The 15,302-nt window shown below is 35.4% G+C and overlaps 1 protein-coding gene across 1 annotated transcript in view; it reads right to left on the bottom strand.

Annotated features, from left to right (window-relative positions):
• SRPX (sushi repeat containing protein X-linked) overlaps window positions 1–15,302 on the bottom strand; it is a 95,757-nt gene that overhangs the window by 39,691 nt on the left and 40,764 nt on the right. Inside the window, exon 2 of the mRNA XM_012544438.3 lies at window positions 2,764–2,823. Within this exon, the coding sequence (XP_012399892.1) occupies window positions 2,764–2,823 (60 nt within the window). The remainder of the gene's footprint in view (window positions 1–2,763; window positions 2,824–15,302) is intronic.

Raw genomic sequence — 15,302 nt, 5'->3', positions numbered from 1 at the left:
AGCTGGAGGTACTAAAAAAAAGTCTCTAAATTCCCTCTGGGGGATCCAATGAAACAATGAAGAAAAGATCTACCCATCTTCCTTTCTAATGGCTTGTAATGGATCCAATAAGATAATATTTGTAAAAGCACTAAACACAGTCTTGTACATAAAAGGCACATATATAAATGCTTATTCCCTTCTCTTTCTCCTTACCTGCAAGACTGAATAAATTGGTAATAAATGATAAATATAAAAAATAAATCAGTAAATAAATCAATAAATTATTCCAACCTTTCCCTTTCTATAAAGAATTTTATGTCTTTAAGGAAAAGCTTAAACTATGCTATAAAATGGCCATTATAAGCAAGATCAACAGTTTGTTTCCTATTTTTAATTCATGCTATACTATATACACTTCTGTTAAACTACATATACAATTATTTAGGAAGAAAAAACATGCATAGTATGGTGTCCTACACTTACCCAGATGTATAAGCCCAAAGATCTTGATGCAGTGTGAACTTGCCAGATGTCATACTTTTGGAAGTACTTTTAGTCTCTCCTAGCATTGATGGCAGCATTACATCCAAATGCAATGCTGTTTTTTTTTAAACAGACATGAATAAACCTCTGTGTTTTTCTCATTGCTCAAATCTCAACTGTCATCAGTTTGGCTTACTTTTATACGTCAAATCCATTTTTGAGTCATCTTTTGACAAATTACTAGCATTGCAATGAAAGTAATTAATATTTCAGCTAAATAGTTGAATTCAATTTTTCAGACATAAGCACTAGGATAAAGTGAGTTGTGAGTGCATTTACACAGAGATTGGAAGGACTTTCTTTTAAACAGACATATCAATCAAGGATAAAGTTAGAAAAATCCCTAACGCATCTATACACTTTTTCTTGGTCTGTTTTTTTATGAGAAATAGGTGAATGAGCAAGATAGAAGTTTATTATATAAAGAGAAAAATATGCATATAAGCATACTTATAGGTGTGTATACATATATGCACCCATGGATACATACATATATGTGCATATATATGTACATAAATACTGGGGGGAGGTGAGTATGTAATATACAGCGTGATTTATGGGCTTAGAATTCATTTGGATCAGTCTCCTATATCTTATGCATCTCCAGTTGGGTACTATGTAATTTGATATTCAGAATGATTATTCCCATGAGATACACTGAAACTCTTAATTATGGAAAAAAGGATTCAATTATTTTTACCACATTGTATTTATTAAACACACAAGATCTGCACTGATACATTTTAAGTTTTCAATAACCACAAGAAAAATTTTGTTTTTAATGCATATTTAATTAGCAGTAGTTATAATAACAACAAGAAAAAGTTTTGGTTTTAATCTCATAGTTAAATAGGAGGTGCAATTAACCAGAACAGTCCATCTATCCCCCAGGTTTTCTGGATTCCCAGTGTTTTCCTGGATTTCCCCTATAGTCAAGCCATCATATTAAATCTGTCACAGACTAATATTTGTATATATTTAAAAGTCACAACTTCATAAAGCAAATAATATAAGGAAGAGTTTTTGTTGTTTTGTATCAGATTTTGACTTTATTTGGTTTGAGGAATCTCCAGTGAGGAAGCTCTCTCTACCAATGAGAATAGGCAAATATTCTCTAACTTTAATTGAGAGTTACTAGGTATGCTTATTGACTAAGTAACTTACAGACAGATAGGGTAGAAATAGCATTTGAACTCAAGTTTTTCTGACTCTCCAGCTCTCTATATTCACCATACCATACTTTTCCCCATAATTGTTTAATTCCTCCCCCCCATCTATTGGAAAGCTTGTGAAGCTCCAACTTGTGGGATTTTACATATTTCAGAGGTAGCCCAAGACACTCTAATACTCTCAAGATGTTAGATTTAGCAGAACAGTACCATACATTATCCATTTGCCAAAATGTGGACAGGTTCCCTGGAAAAAATGCCATGGTTAAACTTTCATAACCAATTTTCCTCAAATTATTCCCACAGGAGAGGAGCCAGATTCCAGAATATAAACACATATATTCTGTCTTCATCCCAGGCCTCGTTGAATTTAAAACAAATACCACCACAACAAAATCCCAGCACGTGATGCCCCTTATGGAGCAAACTTACCTGGTTCTGATGGTAAGGGAAGGATAATTTAATTAGTTAGAATTGCCTGAATTGTTTCTCTAATTTGAGGAGAGTGTGGTTATTTACCAGGCTATATTATCCCTGAGGAGTAGACTTTATTTATCATTTCAAGGGTTAAAATGGAACATAAGCTTTCCAACAGTTTTACTAAATTTACTCTTTGTAACCCAAAGCCTAGGACAGTGCCTGGCATACAGCAGATGCAGCATAATTGCTTGTTGGTTGATTGACTGATCAACTGATAAGCCAGCATTCTCAACCAGCTTATGAAAATCAAGCATCCTTATTCCTAGTGCCTTTGCTACATCACATCCACTAATTTATTATTAGCCAATCCTGGTGGAACATAGGAATCAGGAAAGATTTCTCCCAGCTTGATTTTCATTTTCATAAGCCATAGAGCCTCCTGGGAGGACTATGAGCAGTAAAGAAGAAACTGACTTAAGAGAATAAAATGACCAGCAGGTGAGGAACACTTTGATATTCTCCTCTGCTCATCATACTAGACATGCTTAAGCATGTCCTGTGGTCACTTTATTTCAGTCTTCTCAGAAAAGGAGAGAGAACATTACTGGCTTTCAGCAAAACTCTGTTAGCATACAAGCAAAGCATTCACCTTTCTTTCTAGGGTATGCGTACACATCTTCATCATCTTCTAGTGGTGAGTATCCCGAACCTACAATAAAACAAAAAGAAGGAAAACTACAGAAGGAAAAGCCATATGATATATATTTACATATATACATACATTCCATTTTGAAAGCAATTTGGCATCTTTCATGCAGGGAATATTAGAATGCAGAACCAGGAGCAAAAGTTTCAGCAGCCATTTGTGAAGTCATAGTGGTCACTTAGGAGCTCTGTCAGGTTAGACTTTTGCTAGAACCCATCTGAATGAAATTCAAGTTGTTCTGATGTGACCACATGCCAACTGCAACAGGGAGAGAGAGATTTACTCAAAGAAGATGCCAATGTATACAGTCTACACGCCAATGAAAGGCAGTAAAATGCTTCCCAGCCAACCCACTGCTCCTCTAGAATTAAAAGAAGCCTCTAGGAACAGTGGGTACTTATGTTACCTGAAAATTGGCATATCCCATGAAATGAGTTTGGGTGGAGAAGAGAAAAAAGGAATCAGATTTCTTAGCTTGAATGTCAAAAGGCGCTCAAAATAAACATTGCTGTATGCAGCAATTTAGAGAATCTAAGAGTATATATATTCTTAGGTTTTCTAAATTCCCAAAGTTAAATTTTCATATTATATATATATATATATATATATATATATATATAAAACTTCACCTTATACATACATATATAAGGTTCCCTATATACACATATATGTATATAGAACTTTTTTAAACTTCTGACAAAGGAAAATTCTCAGTAAGAGTACTTGATAGATTTTGTGATTTTAATATTCTTGTGGGGGGAACAATGAAAAGAAAATATTTACCTCCTTTCCTTTTTATTTTCTCTTTCTCATTCATATTTGTTTGTTTTTACAGAACTAATTTGGAAAGTGGAACTGAATCATTTAAAAAGCATTTGAAAGCAAGTTCCAGGAAGTGGAGGATTTTTAGCATTGCTATAGATCTCTAATTTCACACAGCACATCTTAGTTTTATGAGGGAACTTCACCCTCTAGTTTTCGTACACTAGTGCCTAGTGTTTGCTTTATTCAAGATGACTATGAAGTCATCACTTGCCAAAAGAAATGCCTTCTACTGGAAGTGGTTGAAATTGTACCATGCAAGATGATTCCTTAAGAGATTCTTTCTGATTCATCTTCCCTGTCCACTTCAACTTTAGATGGGAGAGGAAAGGGTTGCCAGAGAGAAATCACAGAAGGTAATGTCGAAATTGTATATTTTTCCTGTAGGGATAGGAAGGGATATGGTGATTGCCAGTTCTAATTTGTCTTCCCATGGCTCTCATCTGTCCCAACTGATGCAGCCACCTTGAACTAAAAAGATGATTAGACATTTCAAAGTGGTCATTATACCACATTAGAAAATGAACTAAATGAATCAAGAAAATTCAATAGTCCTCATTATATAGTCCCCCTCTCTGTGGGAGATAACAAATAGCTCAGAACTTCCTCTTTTATTTTTTTATAATAATTGTTTTTTTTAATCTTTCAAAATATATACAAAGATTGTTTACAACATTCACCCTGTCTCCCTCCCTTCTCATCTCCCCCCTCTCCTAGAAAGCAAGCAATCCAATATAGGTTAAACATATGCTGTTCTTTTAAATATATTTCCACATTTATCATGCTGCACAAGAAAAATTAGAACAAAAGGGAAAAATTGGAAAGAAAAAACCAAGCAAACAAACAACAAAAAAAACTTAAAAGTACTATTTTGTCACCTGCATTCAGTCCCTATAGTCCTGTCTCTGGATGCAGATGGCTCTCTCCATCACAACTCTAGTGAAATTGGTCTGAATCACCTCATTGTTGAAAAGAGTCAAGTCCATCATAATTAATCATTACATAATCTTGCTGTTGTTATATACAGTTTTTTTTCTTGGTTCTACTCCCTTCACTTAGCATCAGTTCATGTAAATCTCTCCAGGCCTTTCTGAAATCATCCTGTTTATCATTTCTTATAGAACAATAATATTCCATAACATTCATATACCATAACTGATTCAGCCAATCTCCAACTGATGGGCATCTACTCAGTTTCCAATTTCTTTCCACTACAAAAAAGGCTTGATACAAATATTTTTTGCACATGTGCGTCCCTTTCCCTTTCTTTTTATGATCTCTTTGAGATACAGGCCCAACAGAGATGTTACTGGATCAAAGGGTATGCATAGTTTTATAACCCTTTAGGCATAAAAACTTCCTCCTTTTCTGCCTCCTTTCTAATATACATCATCTTAGGAGCAAAATCTGTACTCCAGACCTCAGTGGTGCAAGGATTAAATGATCTTCCAAGCCTATGAAGCTTATAAATCCTAAGCCAGAAGCCCATGTGGCAAATGTATCTTCTGTAACCCCCATAAACACTGTTAGTGTTGTTTAGTTTTTCTTCATTCACATTCAATTATATGTGACCTCTTTGTGAGGTTTTCTTGGCAAAGATACTGAAGTGGTCCATTTCTCTCCAACTCATTTTATAGATAAAGAAACTGAGGCAAACAGCATTAAATGACTTGCCTAGCATCACAAAGCTACTAAATGTTTGAGGATAGATTTTTAGTCAGGTCCTCCTGAGGGAAGAATTGGGCATTTTAAAGTTCCTACTTCCCAGGTGTTCACAAATAGGTCTCCCTATAATCCATGAAAAATCAATTTTTCACACAACCATAACTCACGCATCAATATATTTATTTCCTACTGGCATCAAGAGTAAGAGATGTCATAACACAAGTTCTGTAAAAGTTCCTTTTTGAAATGCCAGATGTTTGCTCAAAGAAAAAAAAACTGAGACAGCAAAATTTAAATAGTCAACAGAGTGCTCTCAATGAATTAAAAGCCATATGGATCCAACAGATGGTACAGATACTCATTGTTACTTTGGCACCAAGATTTTTTCTTCTACCTGGAGAAATAAACAGAGCCTTTCCTCTCCCACAAATGTCACTTCAATCATCCCACTAGTTTGCCCATTCTTTCAATAGAACTTAGTGAAAAGTTTCAGGTTATCTGAATCTAGAATCCAAGCAACTCTTGGTCCACAGGTGCATTTATTAACTAATCCATTTGTACTGTGAAATGTTCATATATAAGACCATACTAATCCAAGTAAGAGAACACTGCCTGTAGAACTCTTTCTCTAGTCAACATTTATATTGGCAGACTCCCCCCTCTCCCCCCGATTGCTGTCTATTTAATCAAATTACTTTGAATTACATTCTCAGCAAACTTTATAAGAAGTATCATAAAAAGTTAAAAGTTTTTTTTAATGCACAATGCGCCTGACACATAATGAACACTTGTAAAATACTTATTGGCTTGATTGGGTGACTTTAGATATGAAAAATACACTCAAAAGAGAAAAAAAGTCTTTTCCCCAAAATTTCCCATAGGTAAAAGCAAAAAGCTTCAAAAATCTAGATTTTGTCCTTCCCTTGAATTTCTATATTACTTATCTGTATTCTTCAATCAGCAACTATCCCAGTATTCTCTTAAATTGATATCTTTGTTTAGTGTCCTACACTGAATTGTAAACTCTCTGAAAGAAGAGCTAGAACTTTTATTTCCCTCAAAGGACTAGCATAAGTAGCCTGTCTATAGGAGGCACTTGCTAAGTACTTATGGATTATGATACTTATAACCAAATAGAAAAAAAAAGCATTAAACATACACAATTGGTCAGTCTAGTACCCAGAACTATAAGTAACAATTTAGGTGTCTATAGCCAGCAGCATGAAAGATGTGCTTAAATCAGCTTTGGAATTTATGATATGAAAATTTTTTTAAAAATTGAAAAAGTGTCACTTATTGGGAGGGGAAAACTTGGGAAACTCTCTCCACTCTAGCTGAGGGCAAAATAGATGCTAGGCTGCTACCAGTCCATTTCATAGGAGATCTCAAGACATCACAAGACTCTATATAAGGAGAAGACCACCAAGAAGGGAACAGGGCAAAAATACTTCTTCAAGGAAGAACTCATTCAGAAGACAGTTACATGAAGGAAAGGAAAGGAAGTACACTATTTGATATTCTTCTATTTTAAACTAATTATTCTTTCTAATTAGGGGCTAAGCACAGTTTCCACACTACTGAAGTGTGTCAAAATATCAATGTAAAAAAAATTCAGTATTTCAGAATCTTTAAAAATAATTATTTTAGTCTTATGCCTTCTAAATTTCAGTGCCCTGTGGTAAAACTCTGCTTGCCCTGGCTTAGTTACAACTCTGATAAGGCCTTTAACTAAATGGATGCAGATTCACCAAGTAAAAGAAAAATCAGTGAAATTACTTGCAGCTGGATATCAGTGAAAGAAAGAATGACAACTTAATGATAATGAGTATGGCAGTGGTTATTATATGACAAGCATAATTTTTCATTTTGTGCTTATTCTTCTCCACTTCTCATAAGCTTAAAAGCAGGCTAGTTTTCTGGGCACCTATGCCAGTTACATGTTATTTCTGATGCTCTAATATTATCTTGGAATTTCATCACAAGTAAGATAGGAGACCAAACATGTATACATCAAATATAGGGCTTTGAGTCCACAGATAGACAACAAAAGAAAACTTTATAATGAAGTGTGTGTGTGTTTGTGCGTGTATGCATGCATGTGTTTAACTCTATAGGGAGAGAGAAAGAATAAACCCGTGATTAACTGAAATCCATCTAAGTAGAAAGCTCATTTACTAGATTTTTTTTCTCCTTCCAAATTTTAAAAAGTTACACAAAATAAATAAATGCTAAGAATATTTTCTAATTCTACAACTTCCAGGGAATATGCTGATAATGCCACACATTTAGTCCTAACTCCAAAAAAAGGAGAGTAGCTCAGTCAAAAAGGACCCCAGAGATGATCTGGTCCTATCACAATAAATAATGGTTATCCACACTGTAAATTATTGACACTGTAAAGAATGAAGATTCTGGGACACTACAAAATCCTGAATCAGTAGAAAGAGATTCAATTATATCCAACATGCTATACTTCCATAGGTAAAAAAAATTGAGTCAATACATTTTAGATTTCAACAAAGAGAATTTTCAGCACAAAGGGGGTTTCCAGTAAAACTTTGTAATCCAAAGGAAACCATCCAAATGAATGAAATGATTACCTGAGAATTTATCATGGTATTTTGCTCCTCATATCTTGGTCTGTGCTTTCTATAGTGTTTCTTGGTGACTTCATTTGTTCTCATGGGCTAAATTATAATTTCAATTCAGAGGATTCACACCTGCCTTTTGTGCATTTCAAATTAGAAGACCGAGAAACATCTTAAACACAATGTTGCCAAAATACAGATTTCTCCTCAAACCCACTTCTTTTTTAAACGTTCATGTTTCAGCTGATGGTAATTACATTTTTCAGTCTTTGAAATTCAAAAATTTAAGTGTTATCTTTTGACTCTTTGTTAGATTGTAAGCTTCTTGAGAGTAGGGACCATTGTTTTATCAAATCTGACTCCTTTTTTCTACCCACAAAGTCATCATTCTAGTTCAAGACATCTTACTGGAATATTGCAAAAATCACCTAAAAGATCTCCACCTCAGGTCTTTCCTAATTCCAATCCATCCTCCATACATTCTCAACAGCTAAAATGGTTTTCTTCAGGTGCAGATCTGACCAGCTTGCTCCACTAAACAATAAATTCCAATGGCTCCCAATTATTTCAAAAACAAAATGTAAACTTCTATTGGGCATTAAAAGCTACAACTTGACTTGATTCTATCTTTGCAGCCTAGTTACTTATGATTCTCTTCACAAACTCTACAATCCAACCAAATTAACTTTCTCTCCATTACTCATGGAGACAAGTGCTTCAACATCAGTTTATACTTTTTTATTGGCCATGCCTAGAATGGACTTCCACTCTCTGCCTCATCTCTACCTCATAGAATTCCTTTTTTACTCAAGACAAAACACAAGCATCACCTTGTGTCCATCCTCATCTCCCATCTTCCAATTCTCCTTTACATGCTATCTTCTTCCTTTAGGATGGAGACTATCCTTTTTGCTTGCATCTGAATCCCTAGTACTTAGCATAGTGCTTGGCACACAGTAAGAAGTTAATAAATGTTCTACCCATGTATCAGATCACACCAATGACAAGTGCCTTCCCTTCCTAATTACCTTGCGTTTAATTATTTGTATTCTGTACATATTTATGTATATGTTGTCTCCCACAATTGAACGTAAGCTCCATGAGAGAAGGTACTATTTCATTTCAATTGACTGTAAGATTATAATGATAGAAACTGAGGGATTGAGACAAGATGGAGAAATAATAGGACACTGTATAGCAAGTCTTCTCTCAGGACAGATCTAGAAAATGCCCCAGACTAATTCCTGATTTAAAAATGCATAAAAAGTCATAGTACATCATTTTTCTAGCCCCAGACAGCAGAAAGGCAGACAGGTCTGTGAACACTGTGGATAAAGAGCACTCCACACTATTCAAAAAGACTCTCAGACTCATACCAGGGCATCCACTACAGGTTCAGGGGTCATGGCAGCTGTATCACCAACTACCCAATTCAGGATCACAAAGCAGGGCAGGAGGAGGATATTTATGCTTAGAAGTAGTGTCAAGTAGAGTGACCCAAGGAGGTATACTGAGAAAAGAGGAAGTTCAAAAGCAAAAAGGCAAAAGTGTGGTCCAGACCCCTCTAGTAGAATGTGGACTCAATTCTAACAACTAGCCCCTGCCTGCAGAAGAATAACCAAGGCAGCAAACCCAGGCCAAAGCTGAGGTTTATCATGCTGAACCAAGAAATTTTCATGCTAGATGATAAAGGCTGAGTCTAACAGCTTTCTACTGTTGCTCAAAGCCAAACCTGGGTCAAGAATTTACAAGATCAGACCTGGATTGGGGAAGAGTTGTAGGGATGGAGGCATGAGTGAGAAAAAGCAGTGCTGTTATCAGACTTTGACCTAAACTGTAGATAACTTTGGGAGCCCTGAAAACTTAGAGATCCCAGCCTGTGCCTGAGATCCTGGAACCACATTCAATATTCCAAGAAATCAGCAAAAGAATCAGCCCAGAGATTCCTTCTACAACTGTATCAGAATTCAGCTCTGACAACAAATCTGAATTCAAGGAAGAGGAGGAGAAGAAGAGAAGGAAGAAGAGGAGGAAGAGAGCAAAAGGGAGGAGGAGAAGGAAAAGGAGGAAGAAGAGGAAGAGGAAGAGAAGAGAAAAAAGAGAAGGAAGAAAAGGGCAAAGAGGAGGAGGAGGAGAAGGAGAAGAAAGAGAAGAAGGAGGAGGAAGGAATTTGTGGCTAAAAAAGAACTGAAATCCATTATTGAATACAAAATAGATAATTTTGATTATATTAAGTTAGAAAGTTTTTGTACAAATAAAACTATTTATTTTATTTGTACAAATAAAAACAATGCAGAGAAGATTAGAAGGGAAGCAAGAAACTGGGAAAAACATTTTTACATTCAAAGGTTCTGATAAAGGCCTCATTTCTAAAATATAGAGAGAATTGACTCAAATTTATAAGAATTCAAGCCATTCTCTGTTGATAAGTGATCAAAGGATATGAACAGATAATTTTCAGATGAAGAAATTAAAACCATTTCTAGTCATATGAAAAGGTGCTTTAAATCACTATTGAGCAGAGAAATGCAAATTAAGACAACTCTGAGGTACTACCACACACCTCTCAGATTGGTTAAGATAACAGGAAAAGATAAGGATGAATGTTGGAAGGGATATGGGAAAACTGGGACACTAATACATTGTTGGTGGAGTTGTGAAGTGATCCAAACATTGGATCTAGATTCTGAAGAGCAATTTGGAATTATGCCCAAAGGGCTATCAAAATGTACATACCTTTTGATCCAGCAGTGTTTCTATTAGGCTTGTATCCTAAAGATATCTTAAAGGAGGAAAAGGGACCTATATGTGCAAAAATGTTTATGACAGCCCTTTTTGTAGTGGCAAGAAATTAGAAACTGAGTGGATGTCCATCAGCTGGAGAATGGTTGAATGAGTTATGGTATATGAATGTTATGGAATGTTATTGTTCTATAAGAAACAATCAGCAGGATAATTTCAGAGAGACCTGGAGAGACTTATATGAAGTGATGCTAAGTAAATGAGCAGAACCTTTTTGTCTTTTATTGCCATTGTATATGGCAGAGAACCATGGCATATGGTACATGGCAACCAGAGAAAGGACTATGGAAATTGAGTGTGGATGACAACACAGCATTTCCATTCTTTTGGTTATTGTTTGCTTGCATTTTATTTTCTTTCTAATTTTTCCCCTTTTTGATTTTATTTTTCTTGTGTGGAAAGATAAAATATATAAATATGTATGCATATATTGGATGTAACATAAATTTTTGCCATATTTAATATATATATTGGATTACTTGCCATCTAGGGGAAGAGGTGGGGGGAAGATGGAGAAAAATTGGGACACAAGGTTTTGCAAGGGTTAAAGCTGAGAAATTCTCCATGCATATGTTTTGAAAATTAAAAAGCTTTAATTTAAAAAAAGATTCCTTGAAAATTATAATGGATCATATAAAAGCCAATGACTCCACTAGACTATAAGAAATATTAAAACAAAGTCATAAGACTGAAAAAGCAACTGACCTAGAAAACTGATCAAGGTGGGGAAAACTAAGATTCATTGGACTATTTGAATACTATGAACAACAACATCAAAAAATCTAATGTTATAAGAAATCTTAAAGGATTAGAACCAGAGGGCAAATTATAAATAGAAAGAATCCACAAATTATGTCTTGAAAGAAATCACAAAATTAAATCACAAAATTCCATAAATATCAGCCAAAATCCAAAGCTTCCAGTTCAAAGAAGAAATTCTTCAAGCAGCCAGAAAGCACTGAGGAGCCACAGTCAGGATCACATACAACTTAGCTGTTTTCACTATAAAGAAGCAAAGATTTGGGAATATGATATTTCAGAAAGCAAATGGTATAGACTTATATCCAAGGATAATATCCAGGGAAACCAAATGAAATGCTACAAATGACATGGGGTGGGAGTGGGGGTGGGAAGAAGGGAAGGGATGGAAGAGAGAGATTCATGAGGCCTGAGAGTAATTCTGTGATGTCTTAGGTGATGTTAAGAAAAGAATGGGGAAAAAAGGGGAACAATTATCATGGGGGAAAGGGAGTGAGCCAGGAAATAAAGGTTAGGAAAAATTATCTCCCATAACCAGGGAACACAAATAGATATAAATAAAGAGGAGCAGGTGAAGGGAGCAGTTGACACTTGATGGAGCTAAAAATACTTCAACTTAGAAGGCATTTATTAAATGTTTACTATGTGCAGAGTGTTGTACCAGGTACTAGGGGAGATAGATAAAAATAAAATATTGTTCCTTTTGGAGCTAGTATTATAGGGGTGGGAAATGAGGAACAACAAATAACAATAACAAAATATTGCATAATAAATAAATATATAAGAGAGAAGCAAAAGTGTTCAAGAAGAAGACTTAGTGGTGGAAATTTCAAGTCAATAAGCATTTATTAAGTACCTGTTATGTGCCATGCATTGTGCTAAGACCTGGGAATTCAAAGAAATACAAAAATAGTCCCAGCCTTCAAGAAACTTACAATGTAATAAGGGAGACTATACACAAACAACTACACACTAACAAATTACGTATGGAATAAATCAGAGGTAATTCCTGAGAGAAGGCATTGGCATTAAGGGGCATCTAGAAATGTGTCATTTAAACTGAGTTTTGAAGAATGAGTAGATAGAATTTCAATAGACACAGAATTGGGGGAAAGCATTCATTAGAAGGCAGAAACAATGCCAGTAAAGGCACAGAAAATGGTAGTACAGTAAGGTTCCAGAAATATAAGTAGTCCAGTTTCTCTGTAACATAGACTGTGGAAGTGGTAGAGATAACTTAAAAAAATCTAGCATTTATATAGGACTTAAGCACTTTTTGCAAGTGCAATTTCATTTTATTTTCCCAACAATTCTGCAATAAGATACTATTCTTATCCTCATTTTATAAAGAGGAAACTGAAGTAGGAGGAGATTAAATATCTTGCCCAGGGTCACAGAATTAGAAAGCCTATCAGGTCAGATTTTAACTTGTTTTCCTGACACCAAGTCTAGTTCTCCATATAATAACAGTTAACATTTATTTAGATTTTATTATATGCCATACACAATCGTTATCTGGTTTGATCTTCACAACAACCTAAGGAGGTGGGTGCTATTATTATCTGGGCAGATGATGCAAACAGACATAAAGTAACTTGCCCAGTGTCACATATCTAGTAAAAATCTGAGGTCACATTTGAACTCAGGACTGGCACTTTTCCCACTGTATCACCCAGCTGCCTTGGATAAGTGAATAAAAAGGAGAATTTTTTTTTTTTGATTGGGTAGATCTGCTTGTTAGCATATCTGTAGGTAGCAAGGTAGAAGACTGTGGAAAATAAGACTTTAAATTTGCATTAAAAAGAAAGGATGACTTAGAGGATATAAAAGCAAAAGGAATCAAAGGCAAGGCTGAGGATTACCATCATTGGAAGGAGCAGTCTCCTTTGTAAGATCAAAAGGAAGGAAAACACAATGATGCAATAAGAAGGAAGGAAAATACAAGTAATGATGCAGAATGAAGAAAGGAGGAAGAAAATTAAGGAAGTTTAAGCAAAATCAGAAGTTAAATCAACAATTGTAAGTGTGATAAAAATCTAGTACCATTCTTCTCTTTTTATAATAAAGGACACCGGGGCACTAACCATGTTTTATCTTTTCACCTAGACTGTAAGCCCTTCTGGGTCAAACCTTAGAAACTAATGAAACATCCTAACCACAGCAGACCCTCCATAAAATGTGATTAACTGAAAGAATTTTATATAATAACTAGGCTGCCTCAATAAGTCCCACCAATATCTCAGAATTAAACCCTACTCCTTGGGGAAGGCAGCATTTAAACAAAGACTGTGATTATAAATAAAGAGAAACGCAAATGAAAATAGAGTTGGGTCTTGGCAATTGACCGACTCTGTTATTGTGTCAATTCTTGCAAACTGAACCATGGAATTCAGGGAAAAGAAAAACTGAAAAAAGTAACAAAACGAAATCATGCAGCAAAAATAGTAGAGGGCAAGACTTTAATTACATATCTGTAAAATTACATTTTAATGTAGTAGATTACAAGTTTAAAAGAACAGCAAGAGTGAATGAAACATTGCCTCCTGGAGACAGTTCCAATGTTGGCATTGCTACATTGTCAGCAATTATATCTGAGAATTACAGACTGCCAGCTGGTTTGGGACCTTGAAGCAAGATTGTGTAGTGGGAAGAACACAGATTTGGGTGCCATCAGAAATCCTGGGTTTAAATCCTGGCCCAGCTCCCAATGAGTCAAGAGATTCTGGACAATTCACTTAAGCTCTAGGCTAACATTTGGCACTCAGTTCCACAGATTTCTCAAAATCAGGAATGACTCAGAGACCAGCTAGTGCAAATCATGTCTAAACAAAAATTCCTTCTAAAATTTGCTGAACAAATGGTCAACCAGCTTTGGTTTAGAGATATCCAGTGAGGGGAAAACCATTACCTCCCATTTCACTACTAGACAGATCTAATCATTAGGAGTGAGGGTGTGGGGATGGGAGTGGGGGAGTGTTTTCCTTTATTAGGAAGAATTATAGAACAAGATAATGAAACTGATTCAAACTTTTTCAATAAAAACTTAGCACCTACATTTTACACTAAGGATTCAAGTATAGTTCAGTGTTTTTAAAATTAACATCATTAATCATATTGTTGTGCCACAGTTCTCTTTTATATCCTGACTCAGTTTCGCTAATTGTCCTGACTCAGTTTCCCTAAATTGTCCTTCCTCGGTTTCCCTGAATTGTTCTGCTGAATCCTACAACACCACCCCTCCCTCTTTATCATGATGATCCAGATGAGAAAGACCTTTTATCTTAGACATCATTAGAATGTTGGGTGCCTCTCCCCATTCTGTAATCCTAATTATCAGATATACCCCATGCCTCCCCTCACCCTGTCAGAACCCGATTGTTAGTCCTGTGTTCCTGCTCTCAGCACCCTGACTCCGCCCCTGCCTCCGTCTACCCCTGTATCTGAGCTGGGTATCTGTGAAACTGTCATTGAGAACTCACATTGTTTGCTGGATTCTTGGAATTGATAGTCTCATTCAGCCCTGTGGCAAAACCATAGATCCATTTGGTCCCAGTAAATCTCTCCCTTTCAAATAAAATATTAAATACTCTCTAATCTCTATCTTGCCTCAGTTTCTACGGCATTACAATATTAATTAAAAACATACCAAACAGTATGATTATGTCAATAGATGCAGAAAATGCCTTAGACTAAGTACAACATTCAAATATGCTTTAAAAAAAAAAAAAGGCTTCAAAGTATAGGCAAAGAATTATGTTCTAAAATCTAAATCTAAATTAGCAACAGGTAGATTATATGCAATGAGTAAAACACAAAAAAAAAATTTTTAGTAAATACAGGGATAAA

Source organism: Sarcophilus harrisii, chromosome 3, assembly GCF_902635505.1.
Source record: "Sarcophilus harrisii chromosome 3, mSarHar1.11, whole genome shotgun sequence".
Taxonomy (NCBI): Eukaryota; Metazoa; Chordata; class Mammalia; order Dasyuromorphia; family Dasyuridae; genus Sarcophilus; species Sarcophilus harrisii.
This window is presented reverse-complemented; position numbering and strand designations above follow the sequence as displayed.